Below are 16,043 nucleotides of genomic sequence, written 5' to 3'. Positions count from 1 at the left end.
CCCCACAAATTGGAAGTAAGAAGAGCTTCATTGTTGGGCCCAGTTCTCGCATTTAAATCACCCAGAATGATTAAATTTGCATTTGGGTATTTACATTCTAGTTCTGAGAGATATTTTTCAATGTCATTCCAAATCCAACTTGTATATTTCCTTTGATTTGTAGGGGGTATATAGAGATTTATTATCAAGAAAGACTCAATTTGAAAAGTCAAAAGAACTGACATGGCAAAGTTTCCCCTGGCTTGTAACTCTGTGTGTTTTGCCATCAGTGCTGTAGAAACAAACACAGCCAGACCGCCTCTCGCTCTACCCTTCTTGTTATCTGGGGGGATGGCAGGGAGGTAATAGGATGAGTAGCCATTTAAAAAAGGCGTAAGGTTTAACCAAGTCTCCTGTAATGCAACTATATCATATTTACTAATATAAGCTAAAAGTTCCGGATCTTTTTCTTTGCTTTCCAGCCCGAAATATTCCAGGATAGAAAGGAGATGGATTCTTTGGTTTGAAGGAATGTCTTATTATACACAGAGGATTGAGTCGATATGTCGTCACAATGAGGGACGTATTTGTTTGTAGCAGAGCTTGGAAAAGTTACTTTTTTGAACTACAACTCCCATCACCCAATCCAGTGGCCATGCTAGCTGGGGCTGATGGGAGTTGTAGTTCAAAAAAGTAACTTTTACAAGCTCTGGTTTGTAGACAAAGAATGTCAGTTGGCTTTTTCAGAAAAGAAACTTTCGTTGCTTGATAGGGATTCAATATTTTTATCTGTAAAGACATCACTCTGACAGGTAGGAGAACCTAATTCTGCTGGATATAAAAAGCTGGCATTGTCCCAGTCGTCACCTACCATAATTAGTCTATGTTGGGTGTTGGTTTTACTAGCTCTGGTTAAGTTGTTTGAAAAGCTCCTCAACTTTGGAGCCGAAGATGTCTTGGGTTCAGATGAGTCTCTATGCTGATTTGTCTCAAAGTCGTATGACTTGAGTTGGTGTATCAGTTTATTCAGTTTATTGATAAGGATCATCATCGCTTGATCAGGCAGTTGAGCGTATAATTCTATTAATTCTATCTCCTCCGGTTCTAATTCCGTCATGTAGTGTGACAGCTGATTTGCCTCAGTTAAGTGATCCAAAGCTAGTGATGACAATTCCGAAACTGTCTGTCTAGAAGTCTGTCTTTTCCTCTCATCTATAGTTGCTATTGGGTCGCACGTAATGGGAGCATATAAGGCGACCAATGGCCCCGGCGGCGCGATGTTGACGAAGTATCTGTGTATCTTAATACCTTTATCTTTCATCAAAACCTCCCTTGCACGGAAGATTTGGTTGGCCAAGTATCAAGAGTGAAAGGTCACTACCAATCTCCATTCGAGACGGTTTACTGAAATATTTATCAATGATTTAATATAGTTTATACGTGGTCCTGTGTGAAACATTTTTCCCAAGCACTGGTCCAGAAAGTAGAAACTCGGGAAATTTGCGCTGTTACCTCTTATTGTTTTTTTATAAGATATTACCAGCTTATCTGGTTGAAACGCTAAATTCCAGAATAACAGAGATTTATTAAGTGGGGTATAGCCGTCTGCCAAACTAGAAGGGGCACAAGTTGTTCCCGGCATAATTCTTATTTCCTTCGAATTAGCACTAAGATCGATGTTTGAAAAGCTATCCTCTTTATCCGACGTTAATTTGAACTTTCTTGGTATATGTTTGGTAGAGTTAACATGTCGATCAAGTTTAGTAGAGTTCTTTTTAGATTGAGAGTCCATTATTTTAAACAATGGCTTAAAATTGAAATTCTTGGATTTGGTGACTTTCAGATTTTTAAGATTTTTTGGTTTCCTTTTTCTTCATCCATGACTGGGTTTTTTCCTTTAGCTGGGTCTTTTCTTTCTTATCAGGGAAGCAAACGGATTTGTTTGTATGTCCTGAGTTTACACTTTCATCCAATTTGTGCTCTTCCCGGTTATTACATCGCCTGGGGACCATTTCTTGCACCAAAGCGGTGAGAAGGTTATTTGTTACTAGAATATAATTTTTGAGTAGTTGTATTTCTTGTATTAATGGATTCTGCCATTTTAGAAATACTTCTTCCGGAATGAGATTTGTCAATTCTGCTTCTGTATTTTTAAGGGGTGAATCTTGCTCAGAATGCAGCTGATAAGAATCGATGGTCAATATTTCTGAAGGAGGTCCCTCATAGAACGAATTTAGGGAGGAGTTAAAGCCTGCATCTTTTAATTCCTCAGCAAGACTTTTGGCTGTGTAGTTTGTCTTCGTATTGTTAACCATAGCAAGATGTTCCAATGACCATTCATGGGTTAATTTGTGCTATATCTTAAAGAAGAGACCCAGCAATAATTTAAATACATTCATTTTCTCAACATAGAATGTTCTGTATTGTGAATTTCCAAGTACCTAAGAATTACTGTATTCAAAATTTTTATTATTTAAAAAATGCAGGTAAACTATATAGGTAATGATGTACAAAATATGCCTTTTTTTCTCTATACATTATAACTACGTGTTAGTAATAACTTTTTTGAATGTGGGACAGCACTGCTGGGAGAAAGGAAATGGCCTAAATATTTAGTCTGAGATTTGTCTGCAAGACAGAAAAATGTTCTAGCTATTGACTGCATCCAAGTCAAAACAGAAGCTGGAAGACATTCTCTGTGTAACAAGCTTTTTACCAAACTTGTTTTGTTTCTGTGTGAGACAGGCTACAATCCAATATATACTTACCTAGGAGTAAGTCCCATTGAACTCAATAGGACTTACTTCTGAGTAAGTAAACATGCTGAGGAAGCTGCACTGAATGAGTTCCAAATAAATTGTCAAAGCAGGAAGTAGAATCCTTGTTTGAGTTACCCAATTTAGTAGGATGTATGTTTTTCTTCAGAATCTGGTATTCTGTTTTCACTTGGGAGTAGGGTTTTTTTGTGAGTGACTAGGAAAGAGTTTTAACTTAAGGTGAAATGCATGGTGTGGTGGGGAAGTAAAGTTGGAGTCCTATGCACAGTTAATTAGGAGAAGGCCTCTTGGAAAACAATTGAGTAGACATGCATGGAGTTGCACTGTAAATGTTGTTGTTATGTGCCTTCAAATCGATTACGACTTGTGGCGACCCTATGAATCAGCAACCTCCAAGAGCATCTGTCATGAACCACCCTGTTCAGATCTTGTAAGTTCAGGTCTGTGTCTTCCTTTATGGAATCAATCCATCTCTTGTTTGGCCTTCCTCTTTTTTTACTCCCTTCCGTTTTTAATAGTTTAAGAGTAGCTTTCACCTTGCATTCTAAAATTTCTGGTTCTTCATTATACAGTTCCTCCGTGAATGAATCTGTCATCCTGGCATCTCTTTTATAGAGTTCTTCAGTGTATTGCTTCCATCTTCCTTTTATTTCATCTCGGTCAGTCAGTGTGTTCCCCTGTTGATTATTCAACATCCCTACTCTTGGTTTAAATGTATTAGCGTCAAAATTAAATGGTGAGTTAGGATAATTGTTACAAAAGCCCCAGCTCCTTCGCCATTGGAACTACCGTCCAAGGAATCTTAGCAGAAACTGTTCAGATAGTTTCCCATGAAGTCTAGCAACTTTACCCCTTTTATTTCCTTTTTATGAAAACTGAGGTTATCTGGATACTGTGCCAGTTGTTAAAGGCACATGTTAGATGTCACATTCCCTGCTGTTCTGTGGCATGATCAGAACCACACACCTATCTGGAGTCTTTGCTTAAATATGTTTATCTTGACATTTGCTACTGTTACTGCCGAATATACTACACTCCTCAGATGACTTATTCTGGCCAACTGGATTATTATTGCTACGATCATGTGACTTATTTGTTGGGGGGGAGAAATGGGTCAAATGTTTCAGCACCTTAATTCATGCCTTTAACTAACATATTCAGCTGGACGATTCCTGCTAGATCAGCATGCTTGTTTTTGTTTATGAGGCAATAGACTTGGCTGGGACAGTGAAGTTGTTGAGTGCAAACTGAAGGTCTAAAAGTCCTGGGGAACAATAAAAGTAACTGCCAAATAGGGTTGTTGTAAATTCTTGGATAGTCCATGATGAACCCAGCTTAAAAAATGGAATGACTAGGAACCTTGCTAACTTCTCGGACAAGACTGATAACTAGCCTTTATTATTAGGAAGGTGTGCACATTTCCAAGTGGGACTTTAAAAATGAATGGAAAATCTGACGTTTCCTCAAAATCAGTAAAACCTTTTTGTAAGCCTATCACCAAGCCCATGTGTCTCCCTTAAATGTTGAAAAATCCATTACAAGAACCTTTGCAGATAAAATCTGACATGGATTCCACTTGGATTCATACCTTTGGAAGACCTCCTCAGACCCAGAAGTCCAGTGGCAAATATCCCCTTTTTGGGCAGCGTTCTTGAGAAGGTGGTGGCAGTCCCAGAGATGTGAAGGCCTGGGGGGGGGGGATTAGAAAAATGGGGGGGGGACATTTCTTTGGGTTTTTTTTTTTTTTTTGCTTGTCTTTTTCCAATTGTTCAGGGGGGAAAAGGCTTTGGGAAAAACATTTTTCCTTTTTTTTCTGGGCCTTCATATCTTTAGGTGGTCCAGCTTCAGGCATGCTTGGAGGAATATCTCGATCCATTTCAGTCTGGCTTTAGACCATTTGTGGTACTGAAACTGCCTTGGTCACCCTGGTTGATGACTTTGGTCAGGAGAGAGATGGGGGGAAGTATCATCCTGCTGATTCGTCTTGATTTCTCAGCAGTTTTTTATACCATTGACCACGATATCCTTCTGCAGCACCTGAAGGAGGTAGGGGTTGGGGACACTGTACTTCACTGGTTCTACTTTTTCCAGGTACATTTCCAGAAAGTAGTTATAGGAGGCTACTGTTAGACACCATGGGAGCTTTCCTATGGTGTCCCTCAGGGTTCCATCTTGTTCCCTGTACTATTTACCATCTATATGAAGCTGCTGGGAGCAGTCATCAGGATTTTTGAAGTGAAGTGTCATCAGTATGCAGATGACACCCAACTTTATGTCTCTGTCGTATCTGAATCAGGAGAGGCAGCTGAGGTGCTAGACAGATGTTTGGAGGCAGTGATAGGCTGGGGGCCAATAAATTGAGGCTGAATCCTGAAAAGGAGGTGGTGTTATATGTTTCATGTTCTCCAGTCCAGGAGATGGGAAGACGGCCTGTTCTGGGTGGGGTTGCACTCCCCTGGAAGGAGCAGGTTCACAGCTTGAGGGTACTCCTGGATCCAACATTGTCATTTGAGGCCCAGTAGGCCTCGGTGGCCAGAAGTGCCAATTTCCAGTGTCAGCTGGTTTGCCAGCTATGCTCCTTTTGGACAGAGACAACTTTGCCACAGTACTCTATACTCCAGTAAGAACAGTCCAGATTGTATTGTTGCAACAAGGTCTATGTGGCACTGACTTTGAAGATGACTCAGAAACTCCAACTGGTCTAAAAGGCAGCCTCTTGGGTGTTAAAATCAGCAGAGGGGACCTTCTTGGTAGTTCCATCATCCTCAGAAGGTCAGGCTTTGGTTGTCCAGGAGAGGTCATTCTCTGTGGCAATCCCTAAACTGTTGAATTGCCTGCCCACAAAGGTGCACCTGGCACTTTCGTTGTTGGTAAATGCTAAAGACACACGTCTATACCCTGGTCTTTGGTATTTGAGATTTAAGTTTTCAGAACCACCCTATTCCTGTGATTGTAATTTAATTGTTTTTAATACTGAATTTTAAACTACTGTAACCCATCCTGGGACCTGCTGGTGAAGGGCAGGTAATAAATATTATTATTATTATGTATTACTCAGCTGGGAGTGTTCCTCTTTGGTTTTGTTACTTATGCACCTGTCTTTTCTGTTGCTTGTTTTTAAATTATGTCATTATTTTTTTTATGGTGTCACTATGGGAGCTGTCACAAGATAAAAATGGAATGAATGAATGGATATTCTGAGGACATTCGGTCACTACATTTTAAAAACAGACTTTCCAAGTGTAAAATAAATTGAACATGTCATGTGACAAATTTAAAAGCCTATTTAAAAAAGAAGCAAAACCCAAAGCACTTCATTCGGTATCTCAAATCAGCATTCTAGGGGTGGGGGACAGTGTACCCACTGGCCCACCCTGTCCTATGGGATAACTAACACATCTAAGTGAACACTTAACTCAGTTGGAAGGGGGCAACATTTGTGGTATTTCCATACACACTCCGAAATATATAAATGGGTGTGTGTGTGTACATTTAGCCCACAGACTATTCTTATAAACCCTGAGTCTTACTGATTGCTTCAATAGGAACTAATGACAATAGTATGGAATTAGCCTTGATTGTGATGACTGGCTCTGCTCCTTTCCAGTTCTTTTGAGTACACCTTTTGTACTTGCAATGTTCTCCCTTCCATTCCAAGATTTAGTATTTGTCTTAGGGGACATACCAGTCAGGACACTAGACAAGAACTTTTATTAGGGAGGTTCAGATGATCATCACACATACATTGAAATAATACAAATGGAGTCACCGGACCATGTGGGCTAGCTCCCCCCATGTGTAAAGGCCATGCTCTCCATTGTATGTTTAGTCAGCATGTGAAGCCTCCCTCCCAATTGGCAAAGGGTTCTCCCTTGCATGGAACAGTTCTTTGTCCACAGAGCCCCTTCACATGCTTGCTGAGCACACAGACAGCAAGGGGACATGGCTGCACACATGGGTGATGGGTGTGGGATATGTGTAGAAGGTTATAGGAACCTCTATATTGTCTCTTTCTAACAAAAACAGAACAGCAACAGGAAAACCTGACTCCAGCAAGATACAATTAAGTCGATGCCACTTAGTGACTGAACTATATAATGGCAATTTATCATCCTAATGGTATTACAAATAATCGAGCCCTGCCTTCTTAGCCTACAATCCATTTCTTTTAACAGTCTTGATTAAGAGAAGAAGAAAATTGTATTTCGGGGGCTAGTTTTGAGACAAAGGCTAAAAACTGGCTCTAATTGTTGGGTGATAGGCCAAAATCAGTATTTGGCTAACTCCTACTCAGAGCAGACCCACTGAGATTAAAGAACCAAAATCAGTAAGGGTTGTCTTCGGCTAAGTCCTACTCAGAGTTGTTGTTGTTATTATGTACCTTCAAATCAATTATAATTTATGGCAACCCTATGAATCAACGACCTCCAATGGCATCTGTTATAAACCACCCTGTTCAGATCTTGAAAGTTCAGGTCTGTGGCTTCCTTTATGGAATCAATCCATCTCTTGTTTGGTCTCCCTCTATTTCTACTCCCTTCTGTTTTTCCCAGCATTATTGTCTTTTCTAGTGAATCATGTCTTCTCATTATGTGTCCAAAGTATGATAACCTCAGTTTCATCATTTTAGCTGCTAGTGACAGCTCTGGTTTAATTTGTTCTAACACCCAATTATTTGTCTTTTTCACAGTTCATGGTATCTGCAAAGCTCTCCTCCGACGCCACATTTCAAATGAGTTGATTTTTCTCCCATCTGCTTTTTTCACTGTCCAATCTTCACATCCATACATATAGATTGGGAATACCATGGTATGAACAATCCTGACTTTGGTGTTCAGTGATACATCTTTACATTGAGGACATTTTCTAGTTCTCTCATAGCTGCCCTCTCCAGTCCTGGCCTTCTTCTGATTTCTTGACTATTGTCTCCCTTTTGGTTAATGACTGCGCCAAGGTATTTATAATCCTAGACAAATTGAATGTCCTCATTGTCAACTTTAAAGTTACATAAATCTTCTGTTGTCATTACCTTAGTCTTCTTGACATTCAGCTGTAGTCCTGCTTTTGTGCTTTCCTCTTTAACTTTCACAAGCATTCATTTCAAATCATTACTGGTTTCTGCTAGTAGTATGGTATCATCTGCATATCTTAAATTACTGATATTTCTCCCTCCAATTTTTACACCTCCATCTTGGTCCAATCCCACTTTCTGTATGATATGTTCTGCATTTAGATTAAATAGAGTGATAAAATACACCCCTGTCTAACCCTAACCCTAACCCTTTCCGACTGGGAACCAATCAGTTTTTCCATATTCGGTCCTTACAGTAGCCTCTTGTCCAGAGTACAGGTTGCGCATCAGGACAGATGCTGTGGCACCCCCATTTCTTTTATGAGTTTTTCATGGTTAATTAATTAATTAATTAATTAAATGATCTACACAATCAAAGACTTTGCTGAAATCTATAAAGCACAGGGCAATTTTCTTCTGAAATTCCTTGGTCTGTTCCATTATCCAATGTACATTTGCAATATGATCTCTGGTACCTCTTCCTTTTCTAAATCCAGCTTGGACATCTGGCATTTCTCGCTCCGTATATGGTAACAGCCTTTGTTGTAGAATTTTGAGCATTACTTTACTTGCATGGGATATTAAGGCAATAGTTCGATAATTACTGCATTCCCTGGGATCCCCTTTCTTGGAATTGGGATATATAACGAACGCTTCCAGTCTGTGGGCCATGGTTTAGTTTTCCATATTTGTTCACAAACTTTTGTAAAAATTTGGACAGATTCAGTCTCAGTAACTTGTAGCAACTCTATTGGTATGCCATCTGTTCCTGGTGATTTGTTTCTTCCAAGTATTTTAAGAGCAGCTTTCACCTCAAAGTTTGTTGTTGTTATATGCCTTCAAGTCGATTAGGACTTATGGCGACCCTATGCATCAGCAACCTCCAATAGCATCTGTTATATGCATATATGCACTTTTCTACTCACCTCATAGTAAATGTAAATGTACTGCCTTCAAGTCGATTCTGACCTATGGCGACCCTATGAATAGGGTTTTCATGAGGCTGAGAGGCAGTGACTGGCCCAAGGTCACCCAGTGAGCTTCATGGCTATGTGGGGATTCGAACCCTGGTCTCCCAGGTTGTAGTCCAACACCTTAACCACTACACCACACTGGCTCTCCACCTTATAGTAGACCCACTGAAATTAAATAACCTAAATTAGTCATGTCTATTAACTTCAGTGGGTCTACTCTGAATAGGACTAACATTGACTACCAACCTTGCATTTGGATTTCTTTTGCTGTTTCTCATCCCACCCCACATTTGGAAGTGATCCAACAACAAAAAAATTCTTTCTGGTGGGCACAACACCTCCTAACTCGTCTAGTAATAATAACCTGAATATCTTTGGAGAGCTATGCATGTTTATGGAATGGAGTCCCACAAACTTCAGCTGGGCTTACTCCCAACTAAATGTACATTGAATTTTGGCCTTCACAGTTACTCCTGAATTTACTTAAGCTTTGTTTGGGCTCCGGTTCCTTTGAGATATTTGCCCAACTATATCTCCAAGCCTTAGGTCAGTCCCTCCAGCGAAGATATGCTTTGTAAGTTTGGGACAGGTAGGTGAGGAAACAGTCGACTTCTAAATATTCATTTTTGGGAAGAAACTGTGACTTTAGGTTTGCTCCTTTAAAAAAAAACACCAAGAATTGTTTCGTGTGGATTTAACAACTAGTTAAGGGCGGGAGGATGGGAAGAGAGAGCTGAATAACGAGAGCCAAGAAGCTGTCTCAAAAGACTTCCCTACGTCAGTTTACAATCATTTCTAGTGAAGCGTTTTTGGTGGTTGGTTTTGTGTTTTGTTTTAACTGAAAGCTATTCAGCAAACGAGTGTCTTTCCCAAGCTGCAAACTCCACAAGTTTTAACTCACTTTTAATTGACAAACCTCTGTTCTGGACTTATGTCATCCCCTGCCCTCATTTTATTTTATTTATGTGAACCATCGAATTTTTAAACGTAAAAAGGGGAAGCAATTGTCTGCTCTCTCCTATTCATTAGCCAATCATAGCATATGGGGCTATTCTCCCAAGGTGTCCCCCTTTCTTCTTTTTAAGGCAAAACCCACCAGCCCCTTCCCCCACCTCCCCCTTGTGTCCTGCAGAAATTGAAGGAGAAGGAGGAGGGGGCAGAGAGGGAGAGAAAGCAGCTCGGACGACCTCCACCTCCTCCTGCGTTTGGAAGCAAGAAGAGATGTTGGGCGACGGTCCCTGACGCGGGCAAACTTCGGCGTCAGTTTCAAGGCTCCTCCCTCCCGGTGAAAGGCAGACTGCGGGGCGCCTGGAAACCGGTTAGAGGGAGAGAGGGCTTGAGGGATTGCCACAAATGGTCAGGCAGCAACGGTGGCGGAGAAAGAAGAAAAGGCGACGGCGGTAGCAGCAACAGCAGCTGGAGTTGCCACGCTCTGCTTGGCGGGCTGCAGAGGAGTGAGCGCTGGCGGCGCGCCGTGCTGCTGGGGCGGCCCTTCCCGTCCTCCGCTTCCCTCTTGTCTCCCCTTCATGAGTCTGAAGTTTGAGCTGGCAGGAGAGGAGGGAAAAGGCAGCTGCAGGAGGAACCTGGATAGGGAGAAAGGAGCCGCGGGGGTAGAGAAAGTGGCGGCGAGAGCAGCAGCACCAAGAGGAACCGGCGAAGTATGGCTGAGAAGAGGACTCGGCAAGTTTGCAGCGGGGCCGAGCCCGCGGCTGCATTGGCTGGGGGCAGCCGGGCCACGGTGCGCTCTCCGCGGCCGTTCTTGCTGCTGCCGCCGCTGCTCCTACTGCTGTGGACGGAGGCTTCGGTGCTTCCTGCTGTGGGCCAGCCGCAGCAGCAATACAATGGCGAGCGGGGCATCTCGGTGCCGGACCACGGCTACTGCCAGCCCATCACCATCCCGCTGTGCACGGACATCGCCTACAACCAGACCATCATGCCCAACTTGCTGGGCCACACCAACCAGGAGGACGCCGGCTTGGAGGTGCACCAGTTCTACCCTCTCGTCAAGGTGCAGTGCTCGGCCGAGCTCAAATTTTTCCTGTGCTCCATGTACGCGCCTGTCTGCACCGTGCTGGAGCAGGCGTTGCCGCCTTGCCGCTCCCTGTGCGAGCGGGCGCGCCAGGGCTGCGAGGCGCTCATGAACAAGTTTGGCTTCCAGTGGCCGGACACGCTGCGCTGCGAGAAGTTCCCCGTCCACGGCGCCGGCGAGCTCTGCGTGGGCCAGAACACCTCCGAGCGCGGCACGCCCACGCCCTCGCTGGGGCCCGAGTTCTGGACCAGCAACCCTCAGCTGCTGCCTGGTGGCGGCGCAGTGGCCGGAGGAGGAGGAGCAGCAGCAGGCGGGGGTGGAGGGAGCCACCTGGTGGAGCGGACGGGCAGGTTCACCTGCCCCAGAGTGCTTAAGGTGCCCTCCTACCTCAACTACCGCTTCTTGGGTGAGAAGGATTGTGGGGGGCCCTGTGAGCCTGGGCGCCCTTACGGGCTCATGTACTTTGGGCCAGAGGAGCTGCGCTTCTCCCGCACCTGGATTGGCGTCTGGTCAGTGCTGTGCTGTGCCTCCACCCTCTTCACTGTGCTCACCTACCTGGTGGACATGAAGCGCTTCAGCTACCCTGAGAGACCTATCATCTTCCTCTCGGGCTGCTACACTGCTGTGGCTGTGGCCTACATTGCAGGGTTCCTGCTAGAGGAGAAGGTGGTCTGCAATGAGCGCTTCTCAGACGACAGCTCTCGTACGGTGGCACAAGGCACCAAGCGAGAAGGCTGCACCATCCTCTTCATGATGCTCTACTTCTTCGGCATGGCCAGCTCTATCTGGTGGGTGATCCTCTCCCTCACTTGGTTCCTGGCGGCTGGCATGAAGTGGGGCCATGAAGCCATTGAGGCCAACTCTCAGTACTTCCACCTGGCTGCTTGGGCCGTGCCTGCCATCAAAACCATCACCATCTTGGCTTTGGGGCAGGTGGATGGGGATGTGCTCAGTGGCGTCTGCTTTGTGGGCATCAACAATGTGGATGCCTTGCGAGGCTTTGTGCTGGCACCGTTGTTTGTTTACTTATTCATTGGAACTTCCTTCCTCCTGGCTGGATTTGTGTCCCTTTTCAGAATTCGAACCATCATGAAACACGATGGTACCAAGACAGAAAAGCTAGAAAAGCTGATGGTGAGGATAGGGATCTTCAGTGTCCTGTACACAGTGCCTGCCACCATAGTCATCGCCTGTTATTTTTATGAGCAAGCTTTTAGGGAACAGTGGGAAAGGAGTTGGTTTGCTCAGAGCTGCAAGAGCTATGCCATCCCTTGCCCCAATAACCACCATCATCCACCCATGAGTCCGGACTTCACTGTTTTTATGATCAAATATCTCATGACTTTAATTGTAGGCATCACCTCAGGCTTCTGGATCTGGTCTGGGAAAACACTCAATTCCTGGAGGAAGTTCTATACCAGACTCACCAACAGCAAGCAAGGGGAAACAACAGTGTGAACCTCCTGCTCCAACTAGAGATATCTGCCAGAGGACCTTGCCGTCTGCTTACAGTCCCGGCCAGAGAGGGGGTGAGAGATGCTCACATAGTCACTCTCTGAAGTCTTCTGGGCAAGGACTTTTCCCTCTTAGCCCACAGGGAACTGATGTAAGGAGGCTGGTGGAGGGACAACCCTTTTTCTCCATACCTTCTACCGGACTAACTTTTACCATAAAGTTGGGAATGTGGCTCTGAGGTTGTTGTAAATAGCCTGTAAGATTTTGTAAGTATATTTGTATTTAAATTGCAGAGTTCTCACTTTTGTAATTATTTAGAACTTTTTTAACCTGTTTGCAGACTTTCCTTCTTTTGAAGAAAGGAGAAAGAAACCTGATGTTCCATTTTATTTTCCTGCAAAGCTGAAACATAGGAACTTAAAATGAGCTCAACAGTTCTCCTATTGTCTTCCTCCTGCCCTCCCCCAATTGCATGGTAACGGTTGCCTGTCAAAGTACTTAGTCTAGGATGATGGCTGATTCACAATTGGACATATAAACTTGATTCCAGTAGAATTAATGGTTTCAGGAAAGTTGTCTTGGTAGGCTGCACAGCTGGCTTGATATGTGCTGCATGACAAATGCAGTCAGGGAGTGGAAGAATCTCCACTCTTACCCTTGCTTAGATAAAGGCGCAAGCAGTTCTACCTGTTCCAGTTCCACTCTGGGGAAGGGAAGAGTGTGTTACTGTTACCCAAGTGCACACCTAGCCCTTGCCTAAGAAAACTCTCTCTCCACCACCAAACTCTTGTTGAGAAAGTTTCCTAAGACCTGCCTAAAGGCATGACCTGTTTTTAAGAAGTATGAAATTGAATGGTTGGAGTGCAATTCTCTCACCAGCTGCTCCTGTTCACACATCCTGATCAAGAACTGTAACTTTTATCTTAATTTTGTAATATTTTGAACATGCAGGGGTTTTTTAAGCCAGTAAGGGGTAACTTCTCTCTCTTATGGAAACAAGGCCATTTGTTAGTTACTCTGTAGCAAGGAGGAGTACTGTGCATTTTTATTGTGATATGAGCCTCCATTTCTTAACAGTTTGCTTTTTCAATAGATTTTTTATTTTTTTGTTTAACAATTTTGCTGGAAGAGAACGACAAGGAAAGCACTATTCAGCGGATTTTTGCAAAACTAGTCAGTATGACCAAGAATAAGAGGGGAAATAAACCCAATAAAAGATCTCAACAGCTTGGATTATTCAGACAGGACTCGATGGCCTTATAGGCCCCGTCCAACTCTATGATTTTCAAAGTATTTAAAATACTGACATTTCATTTCTACATATCTTCATAACTGGTGGGTTTTAATTCCTTCTTGTTAATAGGTAAATGAAAGGCATGGTGATTTATGCCATCAGGAAAAATAAGTTTCAACTGAATGTTAGGGTGTGAGACCCCAAAGAATCTACAAGCCTGCTATTTCAATACTGTAATTTATATGTAAAGCTAAGAGAGCCTGTGTATGATTGGACTATGCTCTCTAAACTGTGTGGCCCATATTTCCTTAACAGGTTTATACAAGATGTGTCAATTTTAACTGGCAAACACATTTTAATATTTAATCTTTTTTATAGCAACAGACTTGCTACTCTTCTGATTGTATGGTTTCAAACTTTTTTTTATATATATATAAGCACCTGTCAAATATTATCTATGACTTACCATACCCTAAAATGCATAGCTATGTGAATTTGGTATGCATTTTATTTCTGTTCACTATTGCAAGAACATCTATATTTATAGAGGAATAGAAGTTTATATATATATATATATATATAAAATACATATTTTTCATTTCTTTGAAATAAAGTGAGGTTTTGTACAAAATCATCTCGTTCTTTGAAATTCTTCAGAGAAATTTAATATGTACTTCCTGTACTGTTTTAATACTACAGCTATAGGATTAATTAAATCAAGTAAAACTGCATTGTATAGTTCTATTATCTTAATTAAACCAGTCTCTAAATATACATTAGATAGATGAAGTAACTAATGTACAAGAACTGTGTGCAGTTAATGAAAGGAATATAGCCGATGGTGTAAGACTTGTTTCTTCTGTAACAGAAGATAAAAAGCTTATAAGTGTTTGTTTCTTTACAATACCAGTTTGGTACTCTTTTGTAGATTATGTGCTCCTTTAATGCAAATATATGAAAACATTCACACTGTTCAAATTGCTTCTAGAATTTATGCTCACAGAATATCAACAGCCCTCTTTATAAGATTTCTTTAAGCAATGTGTTTAGAATGCTTGGCTTGAGTAGTAATATGATTAGATAAAGTATATATTCCTATTATTTATGACTGAGCGAGGAATCCTTCCCTTTCACAGTGGTTCATCAGTGATCTAAGTTAAGTTAATCAAAATAAGTATTTCAGTCTCTTAACAAGACAGCAGTTTTAAAATATTACTAGCTTTTGGAAATTTTATATATAATCAGTTGTACAAGAAGAAAACCAAGTAAATAGCAAGGTATATAGTAACATGACACAAAAACTTTCAAAATAGAACAAGATAATTTTGCAGTAATTAAGATAATAAAATGCAAAACTAGATTTTGCCATGAGTCTTAGTTGTAGTATTTTTTTCTTTCTAAAAACAGTTTTATCTTAACACATTTCACTTAAAATTGCCTAAGCAACAATACTTAATTTCATTTGATAGGTAGTTCTGTTCTGATCAGATGGATTTTATCATTTTAAATACATCAGGTGTTTCTGTCTTGAAGCTAAATGTGTGTCTGATGCATGGAAAGAGAGAGGGCTGAGCACTTTTACTTGTAGGTCCTTCTAAAAGGAATGTCAAGATAACGACTATTGGGGTATCTGGGCTCTAAACTTAATTACTTCTTTGTAAATTGTATTTGTCCATAGCTCCTTCCCCCTTATTTTGCACATTTGTGGACATGTTTCCCCTGCATATAATGCCCCTGTCATACCTTTTCTATTACCATCTTATAGTTAGTATTTTACCATTGCTAAAACAGTACAGGAGATATAGAAGGAATCTAGGGTGAATGGAGGTACCATGTTTTATGAAGGGTCTGGAAATAATTTGCTTCCTTCCCACAAAAAATACAAGCGATAGTAGAGTTGTGATTTTGGTCTAATGAATGTATTTCATACCTAATTGCCTAGCCACACACCCCCTCACTCTGAGAAGTTAAAAAAAAAAAGAGCTCAGTTGAGACTCTCTTTTTATTGGCTGCCTGCTGAGGACCACATTACAATAGTCTAGGCATGGAGATGGCCACTGACATAACATGTTCAACCATAATTGTTCTCTTTCTGCTTCATATTTGCAGCACTGTACATAAGCTACTTCACTGATTATTATTGCATCCTCAATTACAAAGATTTAATTTATCATTACTCTTAACAGTTTCTACTTTCTGGTTTCATTTTCAAATGAAGCATATGTTGCATATTTCTCTATATATTTATCCCTGGCCTTTCTCATGTCAGGGATTATGCCTTCTGATATTGAATATATTTATTAAAAAAGCTAATATTTTGAAATTGAAGGCCCTCAAGCCAGTATTTCTCCAGTGCAACATCCATTTGCTTCACTTAAGTTTTATAAGCCTATGGCAGACTTCACCAACCTGGTGTTCTCCAGATGTTGTGGACTACAACTCTCATCAGCCCCAGCCAGGGACTAGGGCTGATGGGAGTTGTAGTCCAAAACATCTGGAGAACAAATTATTGAAGGTTGCCCTG

General features: G+C 41.9%; 2 protein-coding genes across 2 annotated transcripts in view; both read left to right on the top strand.

The window, feature by feature from the left end:
• The window catches only part of CDK14 (cyclin dependent kinase 14), a 571,841-nt gene that overhangs the window by 513,269 nt on the left and 42,529 nt on the right, over nucleotides 1-16,043 (top strand). The gene's annotated exons all lie outside the window — the stretch shown is intronic.
• On the top strand, nucleotides 9,995-14,132 carry FZD1 (frizzled class receptor 1). The gene has a single exon (XM_061586698.1). The coding sequence runs from the start codon at nucleotides 10,462-10,464 to the stop codon at nucleotides 12,286-12,288; it is 1,827 nt and encodes a 608-aa protein (XP_061442682.1). The 5' UTR covers nucleotides 9,995-10,461; the 3' UTR covers nucleotides 12,289-14,132.

The sequence above is a fragment of the Rhineura floridana genome, chromosome 10, assembly GCF_030035675.1.
Source record: "Rhineura floridana isolate rRhiFlo1 chromosome 10, rRhiFlo1.hap2, whole genome shotgun sequence".
NCBI classification, from domain to species: domain Eukaryota; kingdom Metazoa; phylum Chordata; class Lepidosauria; order Squamata; family Rhineuridae; genus Rhineura; species Rhineura floridana.
This window is presented reverse-complemented; position numbering and strand designations above follow the sequence as displayed.

Bases quoted from the DNA above. Each gene is read 5' to 3' on its own strand.
- FZD1 (XM_061586698.1), top strand. From the start codon at position 10,462: ATGGCTGAGAAGAGGACTCGGCAAGTTTGCAGCGGGGCCGAGCCCGCG.